This window comes from Pinus tabuliformis, chromosome X (genome assembly GCF_031772625.1).
Source record: "Pinus tabuliformis cultivar Carrire ecotype Pingquan chromosome X, CPIR1, whole genome shotgun sequence".
Lineage (NCBI taxonomy): Eukaryota > Viridiplantae > Streptophyta > Pinopsida > Pinales > Pinaceae > Pinus > Pinus tabuliformis.
The window spans coordinates 1,284,492,090-1,284,505,259 of NC_142308.1; the positions used below are offsets into that span (position 1 = coordinate 1,284,492,090).

The window sequence follows — 13,170 nt, forward strand, 5'->3', positions numbered from 1 at the left end:
TGGAGTTTCACCTAGAATCAGTTCAGAGGGTATCAATTATAGAACTAGAACTGAACTAGAGATGAATTAACCCATAGAATTACTCATGTCTATTTTTACTCGAGTCTTTTTTTAACGAAAAAAGTTTGATATATATTATATTGATAATAGATATATATGTGGTATATTTATCAGATGTTATTTTGGAAAAAAACAATATATAGAGCTCATGATTTTCAATTGTGAGCATGAAAAAAGTGGAAAGTCATATATATCAAATCAATACAGATAAAATAATAATAATAATAATAAACTTATTTTTACTCAAGTCTATTTTTATTTTAAACAATATATAAAGCTCATGATTTTTAATAGTTTATTGTGAGCATGAAAAAAGTCGAAAGTCATATATATCATATCAATACAGATAAAATAATAATAATAATAATAATAATAATAATAATAATAGACCTATTTTTACTCAAGTCTATTTATATTTTAGAATTAGAAATGAATTAACTGATAAAACTACTCCATGTCTATCTCAATTCTATTTATTTTAGAATTAAAGATGAATTAACTGTAGAACTACTCAAAGTCTATCTCAGTTCTATCTCTATTCTAAAATTAGAGATGAATTAACTCCAGTATATAATTAAATTTTTACAATTACCTAATATACAATTCACTAAAAACTTTTTTCAGTAAGAAAAAATCTGCATGTATTATATTGAGAAAATATATGGATCATGGATACAATGAAGACAGATAGTCTTGGACTAATGATCAGAAAGGAAGGCGTATGGCCTCAGTAAAACGACGAGGGCTGAAAACATACAAGGAGCCGATTGTGTGCATATAACTGCGCAGAATAGACAGCATGCATGGAGTCATATAGTGAGCAGATGAGCGCTTGTGACTGCGCCAAGAAAATGTGTGAAATCATATAAAGAAACACAGGCAGAGAGGCAATATAATGAGTATACTGCCATATTATAATAACCAAGCTTCATAGCTCGCGATACAAAAAGAACGAGGCACAGATTCCACTCAAATTAACTAACAATGAACTAGTGACAAGCCACATCAATGAACTAGTGATAAGCCACATTAGACATGTTAACTGACTCAAATTAACTAACAATGAACTCAATTTAACTAACAATGAACTAGTGACAAGCCACATCAATGAACTAGTGATAAGCCACATCAGACATGTTAACTGACCAGCTTAAGGCTGAAATAGAATTAACATCTTTATAAGGCTGAACTAGAATTAACATCTTTGATTGAAGCACAAGCCAAAAAAGGGATTACTTACTGCAAATTCAACAAAGTGGATCAGAGGTTATCAATTCACATAGAATATCAGTTCAGGAGGGTGCCAACGGAGGTTTGCATACGCTCATCTCTGTGTGTTTTTTTATTATACTCACCATTCCCTGTAGTGCATCATTATGCCTCCTACTTCAGACATTATTTCCATGCTACCGGATGCTCTGCTCTGCCTTATCCTTTCCAGAATTCCAGTAAAAGAGGCAATCCGATGCTCCATCCTCTCCAAGAGATGGAGATTTCTTTACACCCAAATCTGCCAACTCACTCTATCCCCCTATCTTCTGTTGGGCCCTGTCACTCCTGATCCACTCTCCATCGCAACAGTGGAGAATATAATCTCCAATATTCTACTTTTGCGTTCATGGGATCTGGAGGCATTTCATTTATCCAACGACACTTGCAAATGGCACAATGTCTTTAATCGGGAATGGCGATTTAACCGCCAAAGCATATCAAAATGGGTGCAGTACGCAGCATGGAAGAATATCCAACGCCTCACTTTGTGTGATTCCCCTGTAAGTGAAATCCCGCCTCCTGCCCTCTTCTCCTGCAATTTTCTTACGGAGCTCACACTTTCTAACTACATTCTCTCCCATCTCCCCACCGATTTCTCTGGATTCAGCCATCTCATTACTTGCAACTTGACTAATATTGAAATCACAGATGACTCCTTAGCCTGTTTTATTTCCCTTTGCCCACTGTTGCAAAATCTGAAGTTACGGAGATGCAAAGGGCTGTGGAAACCTGTCATCTCTGCTCCCAACATGATATATTTAGATGTAGATAATGGGGTGGAGATTTTAACTGTCAATTGTCCCAAACTTATAACTATGGAAGCGTACCTGATAAAAGATCTAAGAGTGAACGGGGTGTTGCTTCATGAGTTTTCCTATGCTGTATCTCAACTTAAAATGCAGCCTGGCACTAATTTGATCAAATTGTCAATGGATTTTTGTAAAGGGGAGCCAAACGATTTCTCGGCAGAGAGATTTCTTGGGATAGTGGGGAGTTTCAAAACTTTGAAGGAACTTGAGATTGGACTTTGGCCATCGGTTAAAGGGGAAGAAGAGATGTTGGTTCCTTTCTACAAGCTACTCCAGAGGCTTCCCAATCTCGAGGGTTTGGAGATTCGTGGCATGTCTATTCGGGTAAGGAATTCATTTTTATGCTAATTTCTTCTTACTCTTATTCTCATTATACATGAGCAATGCATGTATAATGTTAAAGCCTTGCTTCCCATGGTATGATGACAATATGGAGTCCAATGCTGTGTTGTGTATTTATGTGCATCGTGGGCAAACTGCCCCGCTCTTTATTTATGTGCATCGTTGGTGTGCATCAGCAAAGGCTAGGGCAAAAATCTCATCTAGGGCAAAGTTGACTGATATGCTTTCTAATTTAATGCAGGAGCTAGCCAGAGATCCAGTACCGGCATGCTTAAGCATTCCGCTGATTAATCTTCAATTCTTAGGGGTAGATTTAGTTCAATTAGATGATAGGGAAATCGCCGTGGTAGGTTGCTTGCTTCAGAGCACTCCCGCTCTTAAAATTATGGACTTCAGCTTACCAGAGGATTATGCGAAGACACAGTATATAAAGTTTTTGGAAAGGATATCGGAATTGGGAAGAGCTTCCACGCAGACAAGGATACACAAAGAGTGGTACCATAGGAGCCGCTGAAAGATACTCACTTCAATAACCGTTGATTAAACATATAATAATGGAAGATACATATTCATATATTTTATTTTACAGTGTTCAAATGTATTTCAGAGGAATTTCCTTCTCGAGGTTTACTGTTTGAACAATTGATGGTATTCACTGTGTAGGCTTTCGTAAATCACAGTATTATATATCGAATGGACAAGATTTTCAGACATCGATAACAATTGTATCAGCGTGAATATAATTGTAATTTAGGCGTTCAAAGCTTTGACTAAGAAGAATTTGTTAAACACAATGGGCATTAATACTAAAAAAAAATTATATTATTCTTCATCCTACAGTATTAGATGAGAAACCCAGCTTGTGTTAGACTGAGGTGCCATAAATGGACAAGTTCCTCATTCTCATGTTATCCATGATGATGAACCAGCACATAGATGGTTAAATTTTATTATCTTGGTGGAGTTTCAAGTTACCCAGCTGCTTGTGTGCAGTGTCTCAAGTATTGTAATTTCTTTTATTACACTAAAATATGGAATGTATTGTAATTTCTTTTATTACACTAAAATATGGACTGTACATAAAGAACCAGGGAGGCTGCATGGCAGCTAGTCCTTGCCTTGAGCTTTACAGTAGCTATCTTAGGCTCAAGTAGCCATAAACAATCATTAGTCTCATTGGCAGAACAGAGACTCTCAGCTGGCATTCAGATTTGCATTAGAGAGCACCGTGACAGTCATTAGTCCACGGAAGCCATAGCATATTGACAATCATTGGTCTCATTGGCAGAACACAGACTCTCAACTGGCATTCAGATTTGCATTCAAATCTCGGTGGCAGAATTTGCATTCAGATTTCATTGTAAGAATGTTGGAATCTAACAACAGATAGTTGATCTCGTTGATTTGTTTCAGGATCCTTTGCTTCCTATGTGAGGCATTAGTGTATGCAGAAATTCAAGAATTCATTTGTCCACATGGTGCTTCTTTATACTGTTCCTGCATGTGTAAAATTTTGGTGGCAGCTTCTTTATACTGTTCCTGCATGTGTAAAATTTTGGTGGCAGCTTTAAGAGCAAGCAGCTTGTCGAACTGCTCTAAATTCTTATGATGGAATTTACTGAAAGCCAGAGCAGTCACTATTCCAGAACCCATGAGAGCATCTTTAACTACAGTTGCTTTTCTAATTGGATGAGGAATCAATCCTTGGTCTCTTGTTCCACGAGCCTTAGGAGATGAGCATTGAGCAAAAATAACATGTATGAGTCCTTTTGCTTCAGAAGTTTCGATCAAATCTTGGCATGCCTCCAACCTAACTCCTGCAACAACACCATTCAATAATAATGATAGATCGGAAACGTTAGTATATGCCTTGTTTTCTTTAGCTCCGGCATTCTCTAAAACATCCAGCGCTTTTGGTAAAGAACTTAGCTTATCTATTCTTTGGAAAAACTGTTGCCAAGGACGAAGATTTCATGAATGTCTAGTGCTGCAAGAAGGTCTGAATGAGCCACTACATCCTCTACAAGTCCAACTCTAAGTGCCTCTTTGGAATCCAAGGTCTTTGAGGCCAGTAACATGTCAGTCACACATTGAAGTCCAACCAATCGAGGCAATCGTTGTGTGCCTTGCCTGAAACCATCAATCAGAAATTTTCATCTGAATCCAAACACTTTATTGTTGCTCCTACGCCTATTCACTCTTCAGATTTGTTTCTCAAAGCTTCTTGATTTTCAGTTGCCTCCAAGTCTTCCTTTTCAACTGCCTTTTCAGTTCTGCTTGTTTTTTCAACTTCTTTTTTATCTTCTGCATGAAAGAAGTGCTATCTCGATTCAGTACAGACAACATTCTATAAAAGTCATTCAAATTGCTCCATAGCAAATTGGAAAAAATCTGATATTTCCCCGGTCAAAAAGCAAGTATTAATAAACATAGCTCTAATAAACCTCCTAGTAATAAACCTAGTAATGGTGGCATGCACGACCGAACAACCTGAGGCCATTATTGATTTACAATGTTTTATGTAAACCACTGGGAATGACCACCTTATGTCAAAGTGAAACGCATCATGTGAGTATAACGTATACTAATTTGTTCAGACACTGATGGTGGCGCTTATGAACTTTATGCTGTTCCAAAGGATAGTCATGGCAGGAGGGATGGAATACAAGAGACAAAAAAGGGATTAGGAGGATTTGTTGTCTTTGTGTCTCGCAATAGATTTGTTGTTCTTGACAAGAATCAAAATCAAGTCACTATCAAGAATTTAAAAAATGAGGTGACAAAAAAGTTCAATCTTCCACTCACAGCAGATTCACTTTTCTAAGCAGGGACAGGCAACTTGCTTTGGAGATCGAAAGATAGAGTATTTTTGTTTGATATGCAATAGAGGATGGGTATAAAAGAAATTCAAACCCGTAATGTCAGGTATGTAGTTTGGTCAAGTCAAATAATGATAGATAATATGATGATTTTTCACTGTTTATTATTTTCTCACAATCCTTGCCTTCCTGCATTCATGTCACAAGTCCATTTTGATGCATCTTTATCATGCAAGTCATTGTTTGACTGTGATGAGGATGGCTGATTTGAATAGACTAATGTAAACCTGGGTGATATCTATACTCTGATATGCTACTGATTTATAAATATTGGGCGGATTAACATTACATTGCCTGTTTTTTGAAAGAAATAAGACAGCTCTTTAACAACGTTTTACTATTTTTTTGGTTCAGAATTCCTCAAGTCCAAGCTTTTCTGAAGCTGTCATTAATGCTCTTCAATTACCTGAAAACACATCACATTTGGCATCGGTATCAAAGTATAAGGCAGTTCAAAACAATGTAATGAACCCAGAACAGGGGCAAAGAAGAAAAAAATATTCTGCAACGGAAGATGAAATACTTATGGATATTGTTGAACTAATGGCTAAAAATCAACATGAGGGAGGTCTATCAAACCCGCGTGGCCCAAACAAACTGGTGAAGAAAACCTGCACGCCATTTTAGAAAAGCACTCTGGCAATGATTTTCTGGTAGTCTATGGCCATAGAGATGTTTCTGGGGTAAATGCAATGAATAATTTAGTCATGTCAAATAAGGAAAGCAATACATGTAAAGGTCATTTGGCCATGATGCCATTCAACACAATGGTTCAATCCATGGGGAAAATATTCTTCGGATTTTGTTGCACCAATTTTGGATGAAACAAATGTTGCGTGTAATCTACCATTTCCCATTGATTGTAGTAAATCACATGTTGCTATTAGTCATTGTGATCAGTATGGAGCTTTCTCTACAAATGGCATGGCACTAGAGTCAGGGAAGCTTGCTTTAGTCTGGTTAAGGCTCTTATGATAACTTATAACAGCTTCTGATGAAAGATATATTTCTCCGTTGTTCAACACCGGGACAAGTCTTTCCCGAACAAGAGGACTGGTGATTTATGTCCCTCCCTGGGTGGTAAATTCAGGTAGTCTGGCCAGTTTCGTCTTCCTTCTTCGATGTTGATAGCCCTTCCTCGCATCAGGACGACCGGTTCACCCCATCCCGGTGTAAATCCCGCTACGGATAAGAGATTCACATTCGGGAGGGGAACCATAGCAGCTGATAAAGGCAGCTGGTGGAGCCAGAGAAGAACCCGGATAAGGGATTGGCGGCGGATCCCGACCCGACCGAAAGAGCTTTGCGGTGGTTGGTCTCTCAGTGCTGTTGGGAATTTTTCTGGTAAAATTCCAAAAACAAAACACTGAACAGAGAACCACCCTCTATTTTTCAGCAAAGGATCTTTAACACAATGGAAAGCTAAAAATTTATTTGCAGAAGACAGAGTTTTCACACATCAGCAGATTTCTATTCATTAATAAAACTGCTGATACAAAAGAGTCTTCCTCTTTCACAGAGGAAAAAAAACATTCAGACTACTGTGTCTGCTGTATTTTTTTTTTATTTTGCTGCTGCAGCTTTTTTTACGTTCTCACGCTGCTGCATGTTACAGACGCACTGCTGTGCTTCACCTATATATCTCTCGCACTCCACACAAAAAGGAACATAACAATACATATTCACTATACCATACTCCTGTGAATAATTAAAAAACAATAAAATTAAAATCTTACCAACGTTTACCAACCCGCCATAAATTACATTTACTGACAAGACTGGCGGTAAATGAAATTTTTACTTCACGTCAAATTCATTTTGAGGTCCTGTGCTTCAACCTTTGAAATATGCGATTTGTGATTTGCGATTTGATCGCATCGCGAAATCACATTCAGCGGAAGAGAGAAGTGAAGCATTAACATTTGGGTGCGATCTGCGATATGCGATCGGATCGCATCGCAACATCGCAATCGCAGAAATCAAGTGAACAGACGGAGATAGTAGGCATGTATGCGATTTTCAATCTGATCGGATCGCAAGGTTAAATTAATGTTGCAGTTGAAATTATCATTTCAACACTCCCCTTTAATTTCAACTGCTGGGTTGTCGGTCATACCCAGACATTTCCTCAAAAACTCAAAACTTTTCTGTCCCAAAGGCTTGGTCAAAATGTCGCAACCTGTTATTGAGTGTTGTAATGTTGTAAAACGATTTCTCCATTGTTCACCAATTCTCTGATGTAATGGAACTTTGTATCAATGTGTTTCGTTCGCTTGTGAAACACAAAATTCTTGGACAACGCAATAACTGAGCTATTGTCACAAAAAATAACCGTTGCTTTTGCTTGCTCTTGGCATAGGCTCCTCAGCATCCTTCTCATCCAAACCGCTTGACACACTGCTATCGTAGCTGCCACGTATTCTGCCTCTGCTGTAGACAACACCACAATGGGCTGTTTCTTAAAAGCCCATAAAATTGCTCCTCAACCCATGTGAAAGAGATAACCGGATATGTTTTTCCGATCATCCACACTTCCAGCCCAATCACTATCGGTGTAGCCAACTAAATCTGAACTTTCTGAAAAAGTATATAAAATGTCAAATCTTTTAGTACCTTTGACATACCTCAGAATTCTTCTTGCTGCATGCCAATGTGCTTCTTTTGGCCTCTCCATGAATCTGGAAATTAAACTAACAGCAAACATTATATCCAGCCTAGTTGCAGTCAAATACATTAGGCTGCCAACTATGCTCTTATACAAGCTAGGATCAAAATCATTGTTGTTGTCATCTTTGTTGAGTTTTAATCCCATCACCGTGGGAGTGACTGTTGTCTTGCTGTCTTGCATATTAAATCTTCCCAACACTTCATTTACATATTTTGCCTGCGAAATAAAAATTCCATTTTCATTTTGATCTACTTCTATTCCTAAGAAGTATTTCAGCAAACCCATATCAGTCATTTCAAATTCTTCTTTCATGACTGTTTTGAAATTTTCAATAAGATGATCATCATTACCTGTGAAAATAACATCATCAATGTATAATACAACAATCCGTATTTTACCATCTTTTTCATTGATGTAGAGGGTGGGTTCTCCCTCACACTTTTCAAATCCTTTTTCCAATACATAGGAATCTATCGTACTGTACCATGCTCTTGGTGCTTGCTTCAACCCATAAAGAGCTTTCTTTAATCTGCATACTTTGTGCTCTTGGCCTTTCTTCTCATAGCCTGAAGGTTGTTCAATGTAAACCTTTTCCATTAATACTCCATTTAAGAATGCTGACTTCACGTCCATTTGGTAAACTTTCCACTTGTTTTGTGCTGCTATGGACATCACTGCTCTCATGGTTTCCATTCTTGCAACCGGTGCGAAAGTCTCCTCATAATCTTTCCCATACTGCTGCTTGTATCCCTTGACAACAAGTTTTGCCTTGTGCCTTTCTATCTTGCCTTCAGTATTGCTCTTGGTCTTATAGATCCATTTAACTCCAATGACTTCTTTACCTTTTGGTAGCGCAACCAAATCCCATGTCTTGTTTCTTTTTATGGCATTAATCTCCTCATCCATAGCTTCTATCCATTTCTTATCTTTAATTGCATCTTCGAAATGAATAGGGTCATCAACATGACAATACAAAGCAAACAAGGAATTCATTCCTTCATCATAAATATCACTTAAATTTCTGAATTTCTTACCTCTTTCATTTGGTGTGCAAGTGCTTGAAGAAGAACTTGAATTTCATTTTTGTGGTGTGCTTGGAGAAGCACTTTCAATTCTCCTCAAGGGTGTCCCTTGTTGTCCTTGTGTTGGCGTTGCTGTTTGGGGATGTATTTGAGCCATCTCCTCATCATCTTCATCATGAGACAAACAGTTTTTAACATTCATTGTTTTCTCTATGCTTCCATCCCAAGCTTCCTCCTCAATGAATTGAACATCTCTACTCACAAAAAACTTCTTGGTAGATAGGATATACAACCTGTAAGCTTTGGATTCCTCACTGTATCCAATGAAAATACATTTCTCCCCTTTGTTGTCTAACTTCTTCCTTAACTGATCTGGAATGTGTGCATAGGCCACACATCCAAAAATTTTCATGTTGGTGACTCCTTTCTTTCTCCCACTCCATGCTTCTTCTGGCACTCTGTTTATCACTGCTTTTGTAGGGCATCTATTCAAAATGTATACTGCACAGTGTACAGCTTCAGCTCAATAATCATTTGGCAAATGCTTTGCCTTTAGCATACTCCTCGCCATGTCCATGATTGTCCTATTCTTCTTTTCAGCTACTCCATTTTGCTACGGAGTGTACCTTGTGGTAAATTGTTTGTGTATTCCATTTTCTCTACAAAACTGTAGAAATTCCTTGGAGATGTACTCACCTCCTCTTTCAGTTCTTAGAACTTTGATATGCAACCCGCTTTGGTTTTCTACAAGTGCTTTGAAATTTTGAAAATTTTCAAACACTTCACTTTCCTTCTTTAGGAAATAAACCCAAGTCTTTCTGATGAAATCATCAATAAATGTTAGAAAATATTGGTTGCATGCTAGTGATGTAGTCTGCATCGATCCACATAACTCTGAGTGGACAATCTCTAAGGGTGCCTTTGCCCTTATGCTTTTCCCTCATGGAAAACTTTCTCTGTGTTGTTTCCCCAAGATACAACCTTCACAAAGGCTGTCCGGTTTCTCTATCAATGGTAACCCTCTTACCATTCTTTTTCTACTCAACAAGTTAAGACCTCCAAAGTTGAGATGTCAAAATCTCAAGTGCCACAACCAATTTTCATCCTTTGGTACGCTTTGGAAAGCCTCTTGGGTTACTGCTGCAATTTCTTTATGTTTCAAATCTACCTTTATTCTGAGAGGGAACATCCTGCTCCTTACCTTCACTTCAGCAATACATCGTTTACTGAGTGCTATATCCATAATGGTGCATACATCATTCACAAAGAAAACATTGTAACCCTTTTGAACAAGTTGTCCAATACTTAAGAGGTTACACGTCATTCCAGGAACATAATAGACATCTGCTATGGTTTTCTTTTCACCTTTACCCATAACAGAAACGACATGCGGAAATCGCACATTATATCATTAAGTGACATTAGCGCTTGCCTTCCGCAACGTGCATCCTCTGGAAATCATAAACGACATGTGGAAATCACACACTATATCATTAACACAAATTTAGACTTCCAAACCTGCGGCTTGTTAGCTAATTGGTTGATAGTAAGTCTTTCACTTCTGTGTACAACAGTGAGCCCTCTATATGCCTCTGCCCAGGTGATGTCGAGATGAATATGGCAGTGGTGTACAATGAGCCATGTACAACAGTGAGCCCCTCTACAGGCCTCACTATAGCTGGTGTTACTAGTGCTTACGGGTGTGGGTACGAGTCAATAACTGCTATTATTAATGCCGACGCCTTTGTCCCGAGACTCCTCCAATATGGTTCAGATCCTCTCAGAAGGCTCCCCTACTTACCCCGAATAGTACCCCAATTGCAATGTGTGAGTTTGGGGAATGGACACTACAAAACCTCTTCTCCGCTCCCCTCACCTCCCTTCGTCTCTTCGATAACCACTGCTTGGATACATTTTCCAAATAGAAGATCTTCCCATGGCCTTTCCCATGTGTTGAGCGAGTTTCATGCAGCTAGTTTGATCGGCCTTCCACAATTTGTAATAAGTAGGTTCCATTCTTGGGATGTCATGAGTGACCATGTTTCCTTGTGAGTGCCCAAATGTCTGGTTCTCAGTGCGGATGGAAGGTAGGCAAGAATCCTTGGCTGAAAGGGGCTTTGTGTCTTCCTTTTTTTTGGCTTTTCGTGGTTGAAGCTGTGTGAGTTTACAACATTGACATTGGTACTGGAAAATTCCGAGTGAACTGCAGGATGCTCAGCTCTTGTCATGAGCTAGCGAAGGCCCCGTTTTGGTCTCCCTTTCAAGCGGTAAGAAAATCTGTCTATTTCTCTCCAGCGGCTGCAACCAGTCGAAAATCGAGAACAAGGGGTTGCTAGCCAGGTGCAAGGAGAGGGATGTGCTCATGAAGGAGGCAGTGACAACGGGTAATGCCTTCGTCGCCTTCCGGGTACATAGTGTCACTGAAGAACACAGGTGTCGCGCTCAATGATTACAGCCAGGGCAAGGTGATTGAAGCGAACAGCCAGGGCGACGTGATTGAAGCTCCGCCCGAGGTTCTACCTGCGGCCACCCCAATATTTAGCTATTGCTACGCACCAGCAAGCTGCGGAATTGTCATTTTAAAATCATAGTCAGTGTGGCTACATCCTCGTTGCAAGAAGAAAGCCAATTCCTCTTGAACAAAGGAAACGAGGAAGTTGCCTTGATGGTTGTACAAATGGCAGTTGTACAGATAGCAGTTGTACAAGGCCACGGGCAGAAAAAGTATTCAAAAGAAGCACAAGAATTTCATGCAAACATTTAGTGTGTAGAATTGATACTAGCATTAGTTTCACGTTGCTTCACTTTGAAAAAAATAACGACCAAACATTCCAAATTAATATATAATATAACTATATAGTTATAGTCTCTTTGCATTTTCTTTCACTTGACTAAACCTTCCAATTTAATATATACTATATAGCTTTTTTACCTCGGGAAGAGACCAAATAAAACTAAGAAACTAAAAAACTATCTTCAATGTGCAAATTAAGTAAAAACTATAACCTAATTGCTAAGGTAATTAATATTTAAAAATCAAATCCAGTTACTATAGTCCCATATCGTTAGACGACAGGGACTAATAAGGGACAAATACTTTAATGACTTATCTTGCACTCTAATCCTCCATGCCTCTAGGCTGTAATAAACAGTTTTTGTGTGCCCATGTGTTGAGGTGATCATATTTCCAACTCACATTGCATTTAGGTCAATAGGCTTATTCAATGCTCGATTTAGGTTGAATTCAGGTCAATAGACTTACTCAACACGCCACCGAGGCTCTTGGGAATACAAAATATTTGCTTATTTTGGATTTAATAAGTCTTACTGGAGTAAAAATATAATCATGGATCTAAGGTATGGGCTAACATGGATTTATGCTACTTTATTTATAGGATTTAACAAGCTCCACTAGGGTTAAAAAGGATACACAAGCATGTATGTAAGTTTTGGGGTTGACATGGATGTATGCTACTTTTTTCATGTGGAAAATATCTTTATATTTCATATGAGGAATATGTATGTTCCAGTGCTCAAGGGAGTATTCATTTTCAACAAGAAGGCTCAAATCCATTACATCAAAGCTTATCATGTGGCTTGCAGAAAATATATTTATATTCCATGTGATATGTTCCGGTTTTAAGGGTCTATTCATTTTCAACAATAAGGCTCAAAGCCATTACATCAATGCTTATATGCTGCTTGCAGAATTTGAAGGTGGGCAAGGAGAATCCCAATCATTCCACCCAACCACCTTATGCTACTTTATCTATAGGAGCAAGATAAATTAGATATTTGTTTTTTATGTCATGATAATGATAAAATAGAAAAGAATAACTCTTTATTTTTTTCTTTTGATTAATTACTATTACCCACACACACTTCACATAAGATCTCTCCACCCCATCTTGTAGATATATTGGTGTGACATTTAGGGTGTTTGGTTCTCCCTTAGTGCCTTCTTGTTCCTTGAAACTCTTGGTCATATCTTGAATGTGCATTAACTTATCTAATTATATAACAATATTTTTATCCCAAAGATATCCCTTAGGCCAACTTCAAGTTGAGAGTAATCATTCTTTATGGTTCATTCTTAGTATGTAAAATATGCTCCCTTG

At 38.2% G+C, this 13,170-nt stretch overlaps 1 protein-coding gene across 1 annotated transcript; it reads left to right on the top strand.

Annotated features, from left to right (window-relative positions):
* The first annotated feature begins 1,436 nt into the window (after nucleotides 1-1,436).
* On the top strand, nucleotides 1,437-3,095 carry LOC149144742 (F-box/LRR-repeat protein At3g26922-like). The gene is made up of 2 exons (XM_089452258.1): nucleotides 1,437-2,465; nucleotides 2,725-3,095. Exons 1-2 carry the CDS (start codon nucleotides 1,437-1,439, stop codon nucleotides 2,995-2,997), a joined length of 1,302 nt encoding a protein of 433 aa, XP_089308384.1. The 3' UTR covers nucleotides 2,998-3,095.
* The last annotated feature ends 10,075 nt before the right edge of the window (nucleotides 3,096-13,170 follow it).

Bases quoted from the DNA above. Each gene is read 5' to 3' on its own strand.
- LOC149144742 (XM_089452258.1), top strand. From the start codon at position 1,437: ATGCCTCCTACTTCAGACATTATTTCCATGCTACCGGATGCTCTGCTC. The intron at 2,466-2,724 runs GTAAGGAATTCA...AATTTAATGCAG, and splicing joins TTCGTGGCATGTCTATTCGG to GAGCTAGCCAGAGATCCAGT.